Raw genomic sequence first — 19,994 nt, 5'->3', positions numbered from 1 at the left:
TCTGTTTGTTTGTTTGTTTGTTTAGTTTGTTTGTTGTTTGTTGGGGGGGTTTGGTTTTTTCCTGGAGTTATATGTGCAAAGCATTATTCCACTCAGAAGTATCACAGCTGAATGATGTATGAGTAAAAAAGAATCCTGAGAGAAATGGAATTCTAAATTTGTAATTCGTAAATACTGGCCTGAAGCACTGCTCACTAAGTCAAGAATATATATATATTTTTTCTTAAACCAATGGTCAATTGTCATTTGTTGATATTGAGCAAACAAAACCCACAAACTGAAATGACAACTATTCTGGCCTTTCATCTGCCTGCCACCCCCCCCCCCCCCCCCCCCCCACTCCACAGCCTGCCCCCTACTCCAGAAGACCAGGCTACTCTTTAAAGTCCATTTCACACTTCGGGGGGGGGGGGGGGGGGGGGGGGGGGGGGCTCCTTACACTCCAGGGGTCACCCAACACTCCAAGGCTTACCCTACACTCCAAGGCCTTTCTCAACCTGATCACAACAAGACTCAGCAGCAAAGGATGCTTCACTTGAGAATCTTCATTTGAACAATTGCAGAGCATTAGAAGCAGAAAACCAGGATGAGCCGTTTTCACTCTCAACCCCAAACCATCTGCTGATTTAATGTGACTCAATATTCTTACATGTCACAGTCGATGATGTCACAGAGCTGGGGACTCCCCTGAGACATATCACCGTGGAAACGTTCTGACTGAGTCAATTTCAAATAAAGTCCATCATTTGTTTGCCATCATTCCATTCTTCCTGCATCAAGTGTGATCTTAACTATCAGCCTTACTTATATTAACCTCATTTGAGTTTTTTTTTTCCTTCTATTTCATCAATTGTTCAGTAAATGTTATAGGTTCTCATTTATTGCAGTCACTATCTCCTGCCATATGGATCCAATAAAGACAGAAACTTGCAGAGTAATCTGCATCAAGGATGGCTGCTAGGATGTTACTCTGAGGAATCAAAGCCATAAGATTTACTGAACATAAGGGACATCTTTGGTTGAACTAAATTTGAACAACTGAAAAGTATAAAAGACCTTATGGTAAGGAAGGAAAGAACGAGAGGACAGACAAGAGACAAGAGAGAGGAAGAAGACAAATGAAAAGGAGAAAAGATGAAAAGAAGAAGACAAGAGGATGGAATAAAAGTATTCTCAGGAGATGAAGATGTAATAAAAAAGTGGGAGAAGATGGAGAGAAGAGAAAATGAAAAGGGAAAAAAGGACAAACAATGTGAAAATGGAGAAAATGAGTTTGTCTACAAGAGGAAGAGAAATAATTGGCAGTTGTAGCATTATAGGAAGAAAATAGAAAATATGAACTATTACAGCCAGTATATGTTTATATATTCCTTTAGGAGGGATACATCCTCTGTCTCAAATCAGTAAACTTCCTGATGATTGGTCAGAAGAGAGAGCAAAGGGCCAGCTGGAAGGAACTAATGTATCAAACTCTCTTAGCCTCCCGGCTTTCCTGTCATAGCGCCAGACAAAGGCACTTTCCCTCCTCCCACATAGTCCCAAGGCTCGGCTTTGGCCATTACCCTGACACGCAGCTCTCGTTTATCGGTCATGAGTAAGATACGAAGACAAGGAACATACGCCCACAAACCAGGAGGTTTTATTTGGGTACATGTCTCAGACATCACAGGGTGATTCCTTATTGAGATAATGGGGGTGGAAAATATTGGTCAAAATATTCTCTAGTGAAGCATAATAAAATGAGACTTCCTCACAAAATGTAACAAGCATTTCAAAGTATTATTTGAAATAAGTCAAGACACTCATAAAGAAACATTGGGATGTTTCCTATCACATGACACACATGGATCGTGAAATTTTCCAGACAAAATTTACTATTAGTCAATAACAGAGTTTCATCTAGTCTCAGTGTCTTTACTACATCAAGTTTGAGGGCAACCTCAAGTTTTTGTTCATTCTTTCTTTGCCTTGGCCCTATGAGAGGTACCAGCCTTCATCTTTGTACAACTTTGTCCTTGTTGAAGAGGTCTCTATCTAATACAATGAAATTAGAAAGTGAAGTCATATCACATCAGAATATAGGCTTGGTAGGTTTAGGTACCCATATGTTTGTCATATTGTTCTGTTTTAATTTCCCTAAATTGTATATGCTATATAATACAATGATATGGATCATAAATGGATAAGAATCAAAGAGGGGCATGAACTAAAAAGGGGTGTGAATCAGAGGGGTGTTTGTCAGAGAGGGAGGTGGATCAGAAAAGGTAGGTTATACACTTAGGTCTCAGATAGGAGTGTTGATTAGAGCAGAGCATGGATCTGATACCCCTTTCAGGTAATCGCGGTTCAATTATCCGCATCCAAATAACGTGGAATAAGTATTCAAAATCGCGTTCATATATCCCATGAAGTGCGCACTACTTTTACGAGCGCCCGTTCATATAACGGTGCGAAAGACGGGAGTATTTGTCATGGTTACTGCGCCCGCCTCTATAATGACGTAATGTTTCCGGTGCTATATACTCACGTGTATGCACAGCTCTCGCTCAAGCTCAGCAATCAGCGGTTGTGCGGGAAATCGAGTGACCTTTGACCGAACTGTGGAATGTTAGTGCGCATAAGTCGTAAAACGCGTTCATGTATTCTCGATCTACTCCTCATGCTGCAATAATGCGCATAATAGCAGCATCAGAATAATGCGCACTTTTTTACTCCTCTCCCGTTCATGTAATCAAAATTTACGACTTATTGCTCCTATTATCCGCATCCACGATTACCTGAAAGGGGTATGAGAGAGGTATGGATCAGAAAGGGGTGTAGGTCAGAGATGGGTATGAATCAGAGAGGGGTGTGGATCAGAAACGGCTACCGGTCAGAGAGGGGCATGGGTCAGTGAGGGGGTGTGACTCAACACACTGCGGTCTGTCAGAAAGTCTCATGACCTTGTTGTGGTCTTGGTATAAAAAGGATACCCATAGCTAAGTCAGCAGCAGAGAATGAGGCTAGTGCCAGTCGAGTGATGCAGACGTACGGACTACACAGCTCTGTGGTCTGGAATGAAATCCAGGCATGCATGAAGCTGTACATGACTCCAAACAAGAAACACAGTGATGCTCCAATCAGGTGTACTGTTAAATTCTTGTCCTCCTGAAATGAAAAGAAAAAATCATCCAATCAGAGGTATTGTTAGATTCCTATTGCTCAAAATGATAGCAATAAATCATCCAAGCAGTACGATGCATAATACCCAGTGTCATAGAATATGAACAGACATAAAAACAAAATTTAATAAAAGGTCCTGACAATCATGGCATAATTGGAAGGGAAAACAGGTAATATGATCTGCTTTGAAAAAAAATGAATAGATCTGTGATGAGAATAGAAATCTCTAATGTAACAAAAACATATCAGTGATTTATCGCAAAATTCTATGAGGGTTGATGTTGGGTCAAGTCTATTTATGAGAACACTAAAACCCTGACACAAAAAAAGGCTGAACCATAGATTTTTATTCACAGAAGACTAGAGGTATGGATAGATCAGTGATATGATTGAATATGAAGCCATCAATGATCTTTCACTCAAGACAGACAATGACTCATTTGATATCAGAACCACTCATCAGAGAATGGTATGGAATACTTGTTCTCCCCAGGGAAGAACAAGTTCACCTGAAGTCAGCTGCCATGTCAGAACCAATGATGATGTCACTTAGTATCTATCTTGTTTTATACTTAAACCATTGAAAACTTTAGACCTGGGTGTTAACAGGCAGGTGTCTTAGGGAAATGTGTATAGGCCTATACCGTATGTCCCCAAAAAAATTACAACAAGCCCTACGCAATGATATCTTTAAAAACATTGCATCAATCTAAATACAAATTCAGGGTATGAAACTATAACTCATTGCCCACATCTTACAGAAAACCCCATTCGATTTGCTTCAGTGGTCAAAGAGAAATGAGGAATTTTGTAGAGGATGTCAGGAATCTCTTTTGTCCAAGTTCTGTCTATTGTTCACACACAAAATCATCGAAGTGCTTAACTTGGAAGAATCAGACTCATGACATGCTTTACTACAATCCCCATTTCTCTGTGACCGCTTAACCAAATCGAATGGGGATTTCTGCAAAATAAAGCTAAGATGTTATATTTTAAGACCCTGAAGTAGCGTTGAAAAAAAATATATATATTGGATGTTATTAATGTGAAAATCTGATTGTAATTTTTGTGGGACATACTGCAGTATGTCCTTCAAAAATTACAATCAAATTTTCGAATTGATAACATCCAAAATGATCGACCTGTCTAAGTGCTACTTCGGGGCCTTAAAATATAACATCTTAGCTCTATTTTGCAGAAAACCTCATTCAATTTGGTTAAGCGGTCACAGAGAAATGTAGATTGTTGTAAAGCATGTCATGAGTCTAATTTTTCCACTTTTAGCAATTCAATGCTCTAGTGCGTGAATAATAGACAGAACTTGGACAAAAGAGATTCCCGACATCCTCTACAAAATTCCTCATTTCTCTTTGACCACTGAAGCAAATCGAATGGGGTTTTTTGTAAGATGTGGGCAATGAGTTATAGTTTCATACCCTGGATTTGTATTTAGATTGATTCACTATTTTTAAAGATATCATGGCGGGGGGTCCCATTGTATTTTTTTTTGGAACATACGGTATAGCAATATCAGCTTTTCATCAATGGGTCAAGCATTGCTAACAAATGAGCATCTCAAGATCAGTGGTAGTGTGCTGATGGCATAATGTCAATTTGAATGCTACTCTATTCACTGTAATTGTAGTCTTGCCCTTGCCCTGAAGACCAGTGGGATCATATGAACATATTTTGATCCCATTCCATAGGAGACATTTGTATTGATATCCAACACAAACACACAAAATGTCTTTTAACTTATCCTCAGGCTCAGGATTGAATCCTCTGAATGGTCCTCTACAAGTCTTCATCTTACTGGGCATCAGTGTAGGTAATGTAATAAAAATAGATAATTAAAATCTTAAACATAATGGCACCAAATAATCCACATATAACTAAGGAATCAGTAGAGGAAGATTCTAATGATAGCTTTTCATCAATGGTGATTTTCCAATAACAGAGATTTAAAAAAACAAAGAGAGAGAGAAAAAAGACATTGAAATATATTCCCCTTGGTATATGTTGTGTGTTTGTGTGGCACCATGTTTCTACCAAATTCCTTAGAATTTGAGGTTGCATGACACTTACATTGTTAAAGTGCCCAGTACCTAGTTCGAGAAAAAGAAATTATAGAGTCAAACCTACATGGGAGAATATTTAAAGAATTTGTATTATAATGCTGCCTAGTTTGTTCCTAACTGGAATGCAATACGGTTTGTATGTAGACCTACATCTGCTTCATTACAGATAAAGTATTTGAGGAAGCTGGTGGTACTTTGGGGGATTATGACATTAGTTTTATAGAAAGCCTTGCTTTATTCAACCCAGAAATACAAACTTCAGCCTTGACACAAGGCTATACTCAATCTGCAAAACCTCCAGTACCCCAATATCCTTCATGTGATTGGATAGAGAGAGAGATAGAATCAAAGTAAAAACAGGTGCTGAGGGATTGTGGGTCCAGTATTCTGTTCCAGTGAAAAACAAGTATTCTGTTTCAGTGAATGATGTCCAGTATTCTGTTCCAGTGAATAACGTCCAGTATTCTGTTCCAGTGAATAACGTCCAGTATTCTGTTCCAGTGAATAACGTCCAGGGGTCCGGCCATCAAAAGGCATTCTTTATTACATTGTGTGCTTTGCTATCTTTGTTGAAAGATGAATATCACTGGATAGAGATTGAGGTGGAACTGATATTACCCACTCTATGACATAACTATTATTTCAACTCTTTATGTGCCACGTTCGCATGGCTGACTCAGTTGACGGCGTGCCAACTTTGCATATTCTGCTCAAATCCACAAACCCGCCCAAACAATTGATAAATCCCAAAACGTTCCAGTACAATTATACGGAAAGGATTTCTTGCCATTCCATTCCTGTTACTTATAGTTTGCATTTTATGGGGTAATTGACCTCCTTACTGGAATTGCCAGTTAATTCTAAGTTTCTGTCACTGTTTTGTGTGCAAAATTCATGGCTCTTATACAATAATGAAGCTACTGGTTATTAGATAGGAAAACAATTATAGACTTGTCGTACAATTTACATCAGAGTAAAGTCTGGCATTTTCTCTACAACTTTGCTCATTACAGGCCCAGGTAACAGATTATATCTATAAAAAGTTTCATAGATTGTAAAAACATAATGTTTTCCCAAAGCATGACTACATTGCCATCTCAGAATAATGTAGCACACAGGAGGTTTTCACAATAGCACATAAAGAGTTAAAGAATCATGAGATTGTCCACAATGTCATCAATCAGAGACTGTTAACCCGTTGAGGACGAGTCGCGAGTATACTCGGGAAAAGGTCTATGGGAAATGTGTGTTGTAGCAAAATCAGTCCAGCTAATTGAGATCAAGGTTCCCCAGGTTAGATTCAAGTATCAAAATCAGCAGACATAATTACTTGACATGTCAAAGCGAAGTAGAAAGGGAACTTTAGGAACTCAAAAGAGCAAAATAACATTTGACATCTTCCCTCTTAGTGTCAAAGGAGTCAATAGTTGCTGTATTTTGAAGAAAAAACGGATCCCCCCCCCCCCCCCTTCATCCCTGGCAAGTGAGCAGCACAAAGTGGATTGTCCAAACCACAGAGCTAATAGCTGCATGTCCAAACATACAACCTGTGCTGATTGTTATGATATGTAAATGACATGCAGATGTATCGTGACCTGACCCATGACCTGTGATAACAGTGGAGCCAATAAAGTGCACGCAAGTGCGCGTGTTCGTTGTACCTGAAGACCGAGTCTTGTTACATGGCGGCAGCGGTGGGGGTCTGAATTTTCACATTTTTACAACATAACCAGCGAACCCTCGGTGAATCAGACCCCAGCAGAGCAATAGCGTCAGTTTCAACTACGGAAAAACGTAAACGGCGAGAGAAATTTACGTTTCGGACAGTTGTATTTTGCTGATTAAACCTAACCATGCCAACGCCAGATGAGACTGAAACCGCACGTCAGCAAACTGACGGCGATGCCGAGCAGGGAGGCTCGGGAAGCCAGCCCTCTCCAGTGCCACAGCATGCCGCTGCGCATCGGGCAACAGCCGCACCACCTCCAGTGGGTGGGATTCGTCCGCCAGCCCCTCTAGCTGTCAACCGAGGGGTGATTGATGGGTGGAAGACCTGGAAGCAGATGTGGCAGAACTACAGCGTTGTAGCTCAGTTGGATAAGCAGACATCAGAGTACCGAACAGCGCTATTTCTGCACACTATCGGGCCGGCTGGACTTGAGATTTACAACAGCTTTGTATTTGCTAGCGAGGAACAGAGCAAGGAGCTTACAACCATTATAGCTGCCTTTGAAAACTATGCTATCGGAGAGAAAAATGAGACATATGAACGATACCTCTTCAACAAGAGACGCCAGGAACAAGGTGAGAACTTTGAAACATTCCTTGCCAGTTTGAGATCGTTAGCAAAGTCATGCAATTTCTGCCAATGCATGGCTGATTCCCTACTGAGAGACAAGATAGTTTTAGGGATAAATGACCCGCAAACCAGAAAGCGTCTCCTACAAGAGAGGAAACTCACTCTTGGCAGTTGTATTGACATTTGTAAGAGTGCTGAGACAGCAGAGTCCCATCTCCGAGCCTTAAGCGACAGTGGAAATGGCAAGTCAGCTGCTACAGTCCACAGAATCAAGCAGTATGGCAGCAAACGCAATAAGCATCAATCGCAAAAGCAAAGCGGTAGCAGTGCACGTCCTAAGCCAAAGAGCGGTCAAAAGAATGCCACCAGGGAAGCTAAGAGCTGCAAGTATTGTGGAAAGGAGCATCCCAGAGATAAGCAGCAGTGTCCTGCCTATGGACAAACATGTAAATCCTGCGGGGGCAGCAACCATTTTGCAAAAGTATGCAACAAGAAAAGAGTCCATAAGCTAGATGAGCAAGCAGACAGTGACACTAGCACTGAATACATTGACAATGTCACCATAGTGATTAATTCAGTGCAGCCCAAAGATGAAGTATATGCACAGATGCTGATCAACGATTCACCCGTGGTCTTCCAGGTGGATAGCGGGGCAAGTGTGAACGTCCTGCCCAAGAAGCACTTGCAGGGCACAGACTGCACTCTCCAGCCAACACGGAAAAAATTGAAGATGTGGAATGAATCTGCCACTAACGCGGAGGGAACCTGCCGTCTCAGAGTGCTAAATCCAAAGACAAATCGCAAGTATTCGGCAGAGTTCATTGTGGTAGATGCTGATTTCACTCCACTACTTGGTAGCAAGGCCAGTCAGCGAATGAACTTGATCACAGTCAACGATGAGAGCTTCCATCGTGTAAACGCGGCAACAACCACGAGGAGTGCCAAGCCTGAGGAACATTTCAACACGGTGTTCAATGGGGAGCTTGGCGAGCTGCCAGTGGAAGCACACCTAGAGGTAGACAAGGACGTGCAACCAACGGTTCTACCACCCCGACGCTTACCTCATGCAACAAAACAGAAGGTTAGAGCCGAACTTGATCGTATGGTGGAGCAAGGAATCATCGCAGTTGTCCACCATCCTACCAGCTGGGTCAGCCAACTGGTAGTCGCAGAGAAAAAGAATGGAGACCTCCGTATCTGTATAGACCCCCGTCCACTCAACAGAGCATTGAAACGGGAGCACTATCCACTCCCGGTAATAGAGGACATCCTGCCAGACCTGAATCAAGCCAAAATTTTCAGTAAGCTGGACATGAGTTCAGCCTTCTGGCAGATCAAGCTTGACCAGTCTTCGAGCAACCTGACCACGTTCAACACGCCCTTCGGTCGCTATCGCTGGTGCCGACTGCCTTTCGGCACAAGTGTATCTTCGGAGATCTTCCAGCGGAGACTGCACCAGGCGCTTGAAGGACTGCCTGGTGTTATTTGTGTAGCAGACGACATTCTGGTGTACGGGGGAGGAGCGACCAACGAAGAAGCCGTGGCAGACCATGATGCAAAGCTTGAGCAGTTGCTACAGCGGTGTGTTGAGCACAACATCAAACTCAATAAAGACAAGTCAGTCTTCAGGGCAACCGACATACCATTCCTAGGTCATGTCATCACGAGCATGGGGTTGCAGCCAGACCCCAAAAAGGTTGCCGATGTCATCAATATGCCAGCGCCTTCAGACGTCCAAGGGGTACAGAGATTGGTAGGATTTGTCAACTACCTGAGCAAATTTCTACCCAGCCTATCAGACATCCTTGAGCCCATCAGACAGTTGATGAAGCCAGAAATAGCTTGGGAGTGGTCATCTGAGCAGGCTGACGCTTTGCAGAGGATCAAACAGATGGTCTCGGAAGCACCACTGCTAGCATTCTACGATCCCAAGGAGGAGCTCACAATTCAGTGCGACGCAAGCAACAAGGGCTTAGGAGCAGCACTGCTCCAAAATGGCCGTCCGATCGCATACGCGAGTAGAGCCCTCACCGACACGGAAACGCGTTATGCTTCAATTGAAAAGGAAATGCTAGCTGTAGTGTTTTCGATGGAGCGGTTCCACCAGTACACGTTTGGTCGGTTCACCAATGTTGTTAGTGACCACAAGCCACTAGAGATGATAGTGAAAAAGCCTCTAGTGAAAGCGCCAAAGCGTCTACAGGGAATGCTTCTACGTCTGCAGAGCTACGATTTCGATATCAGCTACCAGCAAGGGAAGCTGATGTATCTCGCTGACACATTATCGCGAGCCGTCAGCAAGGCGACAAGTAGCATTCGTGCCTTCGAGGAGATCAACTCGGTGTCGCGGCTTCCTATCCGCGATGAGCGCCTCCAACGAATTCGCGAGGAGACGGAAACAGACGACACACTGCAGATGCTGAAACGCATCATTATTCAAGGATGGCCTAGTGAGCGAGACGCAGTACATGAGTTGCTGACGCCTTATTATAGCTATAGGGATGAGCTCGCAGTGCAAGATGGTTTGATCTTCAAAGGAGAGCAGGTGATCATCCCGATAAGCCTTCGCAGAGAAATGAAAGAGAAGATACACTCTTCTCACCTGGGCATTGAGGGATGCCTCCGACGCGCACGTGAATCTTTGTTTTGGCCCGGAATGAGTAGCGAAATAAAGCAGTTCATAGCCACATGTGATGTGTGTCGCAATTATGATGTGTGCCAGCAAAAAGAATCGCTTATGAGCCACGAGCTGCCCACAAGACCGTGGGAAAGAGTAGCAGCAGATCTGTTCACATGGAACGGAAAGGAATACCTCGTCACGGTAGATTACCACAGCAATTTCTTTGAAGTTGACCACTTGAAGGATACAAGCAGTGCAACGGTTATCCGCAAATTGAAGGGCCACTTCGCGCGGTATGGCAGCCCATGCCAAGTCATTACCGACAATGGCCCCCAGTTCACATCGGCCCTTTTCCGTCAGTTCGCCACAGAATGGGATTTCGAGCATTTGTGTAGTAGCCCAGGTAACAGCAAAGCTAACGGAAAGGCCGAATCAGCTGTCAAAACAGCGAAGCGAATCATGACGAAGAGCGACAGATCGTGTTCTGATCCGTACTTAGCCCTACTGGATCATCGCAACACACCATCCCAAGGGCTAAGCACAAGCCCAGCCCAACGCCTCATGAATCGCCGCACCCGCACACTCCTTCCAACAACGGCCGAACTACTCGAGCCTAGAGTAGTTGGAGAGCGAGAGCGCATGAAACAACGAGTGCAAAAACAGGCTGATTATTACAACAAGTCTGCCAAAGATCTACCCCCCTTAGAGGAGGGAGATACAGTGAGGATGCAACCCCTCGTCCAGGGGAAGAAAGGTTGGGGAAAGGCAACCGTGTCCCGTCGACTAGACGAGCGATCGTACGTGGTGGAAACTCCCTCCGGAATATATCGCCGCAATCACGTACATCTGCGAAAAGCACGCGAAAATCCGCCAGGTGAGCCGACACCGCGACGCGATGCACAGGAGAATGTACCAGCAAGCGCACAAAACGCAGAAAAGCCAAGTCAAAAACCACTCAATGTGAATGAGGAGAAGCCAGCCACGAAAGAAGCTCGTGGCCAAAACACTGACAATGACATGAACACAATGAAGACTCGATCAGGTCGCACCGTTAAGCGACCAGATTATCTGAAGAACTATGTTACAGATGTATCGTGACCTGACCCATGACCTGTGATAACAGTGGAGCCAATAAAGTGCACGCAAGTGCGCGTGTTCGTTGTACCTGAAGACCGAGTCTTGTTACACTGATGTCTAGGGCTACCTGTGTATGAATCTTAAATTAAGCCCCTGGATTCTGATGACCACTCCAAAGTGTCACTATGTGGAATAATCAAAACATCCCTACCTACTTGTTCTTTAGAAAGACACCGACTCATGATCAAAAGACACACACAAAAAAATAAGCATAAAACTTGGAATAAAACAAATAATGGTGGCTAGGCCTTTATACAATGAATGGTGACAGCCAAACTCTGTGATAGTACAGATGATAGGGTCCATTCTACAGGTGACTCAGTCTCTCTCAGCTGATTAGGATAAAGCGTTACTGGGACAATGGCTAATGAGATGATTACTTCTCTTCTAGCTAAATGATGTGTTGCCATGGTGATGTCTAGCCCAGAGGACTCCATGGCGCTGAGAGTCAGTGAGGTAAACAATCTAATCAACCACTACAGCTGACACAATCAGTGGGCAGATCATCCCATCCCCTAATACATTTTGTGATGACTTCTTCTTCAAGGGGTCATTGTTGCCATAGTAATCTGTAGAATAATGTGATCATTGTGGCCTCAACAGCAGACGACCACCTGTCTCAGAGAGAAAATTTGTGGGGCAAGGAGCAAGGACTTGGAATAAATATCAGGCAAATAATTACAAAACCACACATGTGAGGTCAAGGAAATAATAGGAACCATGATGATACTGGACTCCATCTAAAAAGTATCTGATGGTGAAATATGACTACTATAAAACCTATGAATACTGTAAAACCAGACATTTGTTTACACTTTATGCATTGAATGCCAGAGGCAATTCATGAAAATTTCATGCCTCAAAAAAAAAGGCTGTCGGCTCCAATCCGTGAAAATGTAATGTTTCAAAAATATCTTGCTTTACACTATTCATCAGAATATTCTGCACTTTGTAAAAACATATGACCAGATACATTATGTTCTAAACAGTACTCAGACACAAAAATTTTAATTATTGTTATTACCAATGCATTGAATTATCATGATCAATTATACTTGTACACACTGGTTGTAAAATCTCACGGCACTCCAGGATACTTTCTGTGCTTCTGCAGTCAATAAGGCTTCTCTCCCTCTCTATCTATCTATCTATCTATCTATCTATCTATCTATCTATCTCTATCTATCTATCTATCTATTTATCTATCTATCTATCTATATATCTATCTATCCATCTATCTCTATATCTATCTATCTACTTACCTATATATCTATCTATCTATCTATCTGTCTACTTATCTATACATTTATCTATCTATCTATCTATCTATATACTATCTATATATCTATCTATCTATCTATCTATTTATCTATCTATCTATCTATTTATCTACCTATTTATCTATCTATCTATCTATCTATCTACCTATTCATTTATCTATCTATCTATCTATTTGTCCATCTATCTATCTATCTATCTATCCATCTATCCATCTATTTATCTATCTATCTATCTATCTATCTATTTATCCATCTATCTATCTATCTATTTATCTATCTATCTATTCATCAATCTATTTATCCATCTATCTATCTGTCTATTTATCCATCTATCCATCTATCTATCTATCTATGTATCCATCTATCTATCTATCTATCTATCTATCTATTTATCTATCTATCTATCTATCTATCTCTATATCTATCTATCCATCTATCTATCTATCTATCTATCTATCACTATCTATCGATCTATTTATCTATCTATCTATCTATCTATCTATCTATCCATCTATCTATATATCTATCTATCTACTTACCTATATATCTATCTATCCATCTATCTATCTACTTATCCATACATTAATCTATTTATCTATCTATCTATACACTATTTATCTATCTATCTATCTAGCTATCTATCTGCTTATTTCTCTATCTATCTATGTAGAGAGAAGTTTGGGATATGAAACACTGAAGAGAGAGAGAGAGAGAGAGAGAGAGAGAGAGAGAAGGTGGGAGATCCCCTCCTGAGATGAGTATGGTGGATGGTGAAAGAAAAAAAAAACCAGCTTGATGATAAAATCATTAATTTTTGTACACAGTTGAAATACGGCATGCCAAAATTAATCAGAAAGATGTCAGGCATGTTATAAGGAAAGAAGTGTCATTCAAAAAGCTCTAAATCTCCCCCACCCCCACCCACCCACACACAGATGTTACATTAGAAGAGGAAAAAGAGACAATGAGAGCATCAACCTCACACACTGGCCTATAATAACTATCAGAAATCTGAAATAATCATTGACACATGTTTTTTCTCTTAGTGGTTTGCAGGCTAAGAGTGGAGGTACACTTTGATATCCTGTTCTGATTTACACTTCTACTGGAAGCTGAAACAGAAGTGAAATCTAACCAAGCGTTTTGAAAGCAGTCTTTCCCATTCACTTAAAGGACGGGTTCACTCACTGCTCTTCAATGACAAAAGTAAAATCAAACAAAACAGGACAGCAAAAATGGCATTAAAATCAGACTTTAGATTGTAATAATTCATATATTCTCAAGAAATGTCCATATAATTTAAATTACTATCACACGTTAACATTTTGAGGTGATGATGTTACTATCTCATAAATTTCTTTGATAGTGACCTGCTCAAAAAATGTCACTAAACTTCTTTTTTCAAATTAGATTTACTTGATATCTAAGTATAAATGACTCAAGATAAATTTCTTCCACTCTCAGTCACATTATTCCCTGAACTATTTTTATTGTGGATTTCACAAAGAATTCTCTTAAATGGTATACGTCTAATACAGGGAAATTTTAGTCTTGTCAAAACAGCTGGCTGTATAGTTGCACTTTGCAACTGTAAAAAAAAAAGAAAAAGAAAAAACAGAGTTAAAGAGAGTTGTCCAGGTTTTCTATCATCACACATCACATCAATATTTTTGCCATTTTAGTTTCAACCCAGAACCTTCTTTCATCACAGTTGGTGCTGTTTCTGTTTACCTTTCTCTTTTGTCATCTGTTATGAAATCTACAAGTTGCTGTCATTCTGTCCCCTTCAATCAAATCTTTTCCAGGAAGAAAAGAGGCAAAAATTGGATGACTGCCCCTCTCATCTCTAAACTTGGCCAATCTCAACTTACCAGGTCACTGCACTTCTGTGCCTGCAGCCAAATCCTATGGTAACTTCATTGTCTTGTCAACCTGTCTCCCTTGAGACCAGGAAGCTGATGCTGTAAAGGGCAGAAATGGACTCCCACCCAGAAGATGACTCTTGGCACATTTTCCCTCCAAAAAACAAAACGATCACCTTTGATATCCCCATCAAAGTTTTCATTTCTACCCCATCTTGCATAATATACTTCCTATTATTCGTCTAGATTAGCAAAGGAATCAAACCTGAGCTGTCTCAATAACGATTTTGCTAACTTCACTCAAACGACATAAATCATTTTCAAACAACTACTTTATGGCATTTTCCCGCCCAGACCTTCAACTTCTCAGTGAAAGTAGACAACATTTCAAATGGAACTATTGCTATATAACCATCTGTGTGTGTGTGTGTGTGTGTGTGCGTGTGTGTGTGCGTGTGTGTGTGTGGGGGGGGGGAACTATGTAGGCCTAAGTAGCTACCAGATTCTGTAAAAGGATAAGCGATAAGGTGTGACAATGAAAATGATTCTTTGTTTTGGCCTAAACAATCTTTAGAAATCACTCACTCTCTGTAAAAAGCAACTTTCAGATTAGATGAATGCAAGGAAATTTAGCACAATGCTAGACATGTGCCTGATTATAATGCTGAAAAGACTGTTATGTAGGAATCATTGAAGATTCATAGAAGAGAGAGGGAGAAAAAAGAGGAAGGAACCATAGGGAGGGTTTGATCTTCCAAAGTCCAGCAAGTTTTGCCAACTCCTGTCAAACTTGTCTCTAGCATCCCCAGGAAATCAAGACAACTCTCATCAGCTTCAGGGAGAAACATTTTCAAGTACTTCTGCCCTTTCACTCTAATTCTATGTCACCATGGCAACTGTTTTTAAGCTTTCTTCAACTTGATGACAAGCGACAAGTGGTCTGGTCTACTGAGTCAGTGAAACCATGGAGTAATTCCTAACAGATGCAGGAACTGAGAACCCTGCACACTGTGAATCATAAACCAGCATGTCTTTAGAGTCCAGTGTACATAATTGTAGCCTTCTTGGTTTACTCACAGCAAGTTACTTTTTGTTTGTTTGTTTAATATAATGTTTTCTAGAGGGAGCACGGGATGGCAAAATAATGAATGAAATAAATCTCAGAATGTTGTTGTTGTTGTGCTGTCTTTTTTTTTTAATATGTAGACATTCCGTGCACAAGCTCTGACAGTCACCAAAATGCAGTAGTCTGTTCTAGCTTCATACTGCATTATCAAACACAAAGGGCCAGTAAAGTCACAGAGCCACTGTAGTTGCTTTGTATGGTGGTTTCCATTGGCTGCATGCAGGACAAGCCATACACCAATATTTCTCACATGACTATACTGAGCATCAACCCAGCAAATGATTGCACAATTTTTCTTTCTATTTTTTAAATTTTTTTTTCTTACTGTAAGAATTTCTGAAATGAGATTGTAGTTGTGAATGTGACGTATGTTAACCCGTTGAGGACAAGTGTCGAGTATTTAATACTCAAGCAGGTGTCTATGGGAAATGTGTGTTGTAGCTAAATCAGTCCGTCCTCAACGGGTTAATGTCTGTGTACATCTCATGTATTGCTACTCATATTCTAGGTTTGACAACTGCAATTCTTTGGTATCATTCAGAAATGCAGATTTTTAGCCCATATAAATGATTCTACATTCTGAAATAATATTCTGCATGTCTGTATAATAGCATACTTACTGGAAAATTGGATAAAATTGCGAGACCAACAGCAGAGAGACAACCGAGAACGAGGGAGGACTTATTGACTCGCATGAACCTGAGCTGTGGAAGTTTCCCAGGGTGTTTGGGTACGCTGTCTGATAGCAGCAAGTAGCGCACAACTATGGTGGCTGTCACTAGAAAATAATAAAGATAAGAAAGCAGGTCGTAGAGTCAAACATTACATATGATATATTTTATATGTATCTTCCACAGCTATTTCCAAGAACAAATTCATTAAAATCAATGATCTGTATACACCACCCACCAGTTTACAACTCCATCATTCATCTTCTTTGTTTAAACCTAAACTGAACAAATTCAGAAATAAATCATTTGCTTATCTCCACAAATATATCATTTCATGATACTCATCATTAGGTCGAGTGGTTGCCATAAATAGTGTCATTGTGCAGCATTTAAATCCCTGAAAGAACCAAATGAGCTTCGAAAGACATATTGGGTAAATTAGGCCATTTAATCCTATTTTCTTTCAAAATGCACCATTCTTGATATCTACATACTCACCAATAAAAAGTACCACTGTAGATAAATCATGACAAATGATGCATACAAATTAACAAAATGAAAGCAATCAATTCAGCAACAACAATACAATAGGTTCAACTGACTATGCTATAATTACAAAAGATTGATGCACCTTCCCTCACTGGAGAGTACAAGTGGTAAGATAGGGTAACATAAATGGAGAAGGGTATACAATAACAAATATACCATTTGCCACTTGTTCACAATGCAGCCTATCAGATGCCACAAAAGACCAATTCTTGCGGTCGGCTACACGTCACTTCCGGTCGACTGGAGTGAAAACAAACAGCTTGCAAGCGCTAAGCCTGCATAATGCGCATACTGCATGCTGTGCATGTGCGACGCGTATAATTTATGTGCAACTCTACGCAGCTCAGACATGGGGACTGTTTTTCATTATTCATTTTGTCATTTGTGCCATCATTAATGAGATACATGCATCATGTCTTGCCAGCAATATTCTAAAAATCTGGATCCTGTCGATCGATCGGTCCCAGTATTTTGCCAAGTTTAAGGCGGCCGGACTGGACCTGTGCCCGTATGAAATCGCGGCAGGACTCTGGATCAACGACCCGACAAAATGGCCAGATGTGCAGTAGAACCTCTTTGAGTAGGCCCTACCCCGATATCTACGCTTACTTAGTGCCTCATAGAAACTTCAGGTAGGTCTATAATAGTACTGTAGTACTTAGGGTAGGGCCTAATTTAGAGTAGGCCTAGGGCCTAATCCTGCCGCCCGCACAGCTAGAGTACCAGCTTGCGCTAGCGCTATGCTCGCGGGGCGCCCCGGCAGAAAACACGTACAGCGTTCACTCCAGGCTCACGCGAGTGGTTTGTTTTCACTCCAACGCTATCCATGACCCCGTGACACGCAAAGTACCCGGATGTCCGACCATGAGAATAAATAACTCGGTAATACTTACACAATGCCACGACGACATCCATACATAGACTAAAAATACTGCTCTCAGGGTAGTGCATGCCAGCATCACTGTGTTAGAAGAATAAACAGAGAGAGAAATATATTAGTCTCAGATATATAAAGTAACACACACCATGGGCATTAAAAGCTGACTGTGACTAACATGACACTGCACGTGCATGTAGGTGTTCCTACCCATAACCAGTTCAGTCATACTCTATATTATCTGGGCCCTGTTTTATGAAGAGTTAAAATTAATTATATAGTTGATTTCAACTGTAAGTCTATGGTAGCCTGTGTGGTAAGGAAATTTAAAATCGATTTTATCTTTTGATAAAATGGGGCCCAGATTGATTGCCACCTTTAACCCGTTGAGGACGGTTTAATTTTGCTACAACACGCATTTCCCATAGACACCTGCCCGAGTATACTCGGGACTCGTCCTCAACAGGTTAATGGTCACATGACTAGCATCAGAGTGAAACAAGCAAACAAAGGTACAAACTTGGCTCAAACTACATGTCGTGTTTCCGCTACAGTATACTTTTCTCTCAATGAAATATGTTTTCACTTCGCCATTCTGGTAAGAACAGACTAAAAGAGAGAACAAAGGTCATAAGGTCACTGGTATTGATCAACTGATGTTAAGAAAACTATTTAAAAAAAAATCACTTGAAATTGAAATCAAAATGACAACTTACATTATCATCTACACTGAGTGGGAAAAAAAAAACATAGTATGAACCAGGAATCTGAATTCATTGCTGTATAAAAACAAATCTCTGGAATGCAATGTGAATCACTGCATTGTTTGGGTAAATTTTGACCAAACTGACTATTATTGTCCAGTAAAAGTGCATAGAGCAAAGTTGGGTTTGAGCACAGATTAACAAGCAAAGAAGAAATAAAGCAAATAAAGAAAAAATCACCACGTGGCACATTTTCCATGACATTCATTTAAATCCTTTACTTATAAGTGGACAACCACAAGACTAACCTCTGTAAACGAAAATTATTTTTTACAAACAATATTGGAATATCAAACTAAACACCATAAGTCTCCCTCTGGTGAGCAAAATATGAGTTATGAAAGTGTGGAAGTACTTCTCTTTAAATATCAACATCCATCCTAACATCTGGTGCTTTGAAATTCAGAATTTTGGGTCGTAAACAAGGAAATCACAAACAACATGTCAAAGTGAAATATGGGGGAATACAAAGGAAACGCTGCAGATTCATACAGGGAGTGAATCAGGTGTTGAAGAAAAAAAAAATGATAGAAACTTATTCAAACTTGGAACGGAGCCAACTCTTATTGTCTCACTGAATATTGTTTATGCTCACAGGAAACAGAGAGCATGCTGGGAATGGGGTGGAGTTAAGCATGAGAGAGGGATATTTATCCTCATGCTACATGAAGATGAAGTCAACCAAAGATTCCTGCAAACTTTTTTTTTTTATTCCGAAAACTGACTTGAAATGATATTGACATACATTTCTGTCTGTTAATTCAAACCATTTTACATGTCACATGATCTGAATAGGAATATCCAGATGGCTAGCTGAACGACACCGAGAAGTGACAAGATTTGCTCTAAGACGTAAAGATTCAGCATGTCATGACAATCACCAGTTCACTAACTCCAGCTTGGATTAATAGTCACGATGTGCACAATGAATTGATATATAACAAGAAACTCTCCTCAAGGCAGGAATGAATAAAAGTGAATGTTGTATTGAACACATTGCTATACTTTGAACAGTGCATTCCTCTCTCAAAAAGGGAAGAAAGCGACAGGAGTGAATTTAGCGACATTTTTTACAGGTGAAACTTTACAAATTGATGACAGGAACCTGTGTTAGATCTATGAGAAAGTATCCACTCAGAGACAAGGGGGTAAGCACCGATCAAATTATGCACGGTGTCATAGTCAAGTCGACATCAAAACTGTTTGGATCTCTGACTTGAAAAACTCCAGAGACGGATTTATAGGCTGTAAACAAAGTATATCCCCCTGTCTGAAGCAGAGTGATACAGGCAGATATGATTTTATACAAGCTGAAAGAGGGCAGTCCATGTCTTTCAAATAATAAAATTCAGCTTTTGGACACAAGGAACTACTGTTCATATACTGTCTTTACATTTTTGTATTCTCCCCCCCCCCCCCCCCATTTACTTCAGTGTTTTCTGAATGCAGCACATTCAGAGCATGCTTTTTCTCTCACTTTTTTTCTTTATATGGAGAAATGGCTGTTTACATTTTATCTTCTTCTGAGGGGACCAAAATATATACACCAAGCTTTTTAGCAGTCCCCTC

At 40.8% G+C, this 19,994-nt stretch overlaps 1 protein-coding gene across 1 annotated transcript in view; it reads right to left on the bottom strand.

Moving 5' to 3' along the window:
* LOC139726038 (DNA damage-regulated autophagy modulator protein 1-like) overlaps positions 1-18,255 on the bottom strand; it is a 35,422-nt gene extending 17,167 nt beyond the window's left edge. Inside the window, exons 1-4 of the mRNA XM_071637119.1 lie at positions 18,248-18,255; positions 17,678-17,745; positions 16,185-16,342; positions 2,973-3,147 (exon numbers count right to left, since the gene is read on the bottom strand). Of these exons, the coding sequence (XP_071493220.1) occupies positions 2,973-3,147; positions 16,185-16,342; positions 17,678-17,745; positions 18,248-18,255 (409 nt within the window). The remainder of the gene's footprint in view (positions 1-2,972; positions 3,148-16,184; positions 16,343-17,677; positions 17,746-18,247) is intronic.
* Between the last annotated feature and the right edge of the window lie 1,739 nt (positions 18,256-19,994).

This window comes from Diadema antillarum, unplaced genomic scaffold (assembly GCF_040938485.1).
Source record: "Diadema antillarum isolate AM-2024a unplaced genomic scaffold, OU_Dant_1.0 seq00000076_RagTag, whole genome shotgun sequence".
Lineage (NCBI taxonomy): Eukaryota > Metazoa > Echinodermata > Echinoidea > Diadematoida > Diadematidae > Diadema > Diadema antillarum.
The sequence above is the reverse complement of the archived record's forward strand: the minus strand, read 5'-3'. Positions and strand labels throughout refer to the sequence as shown.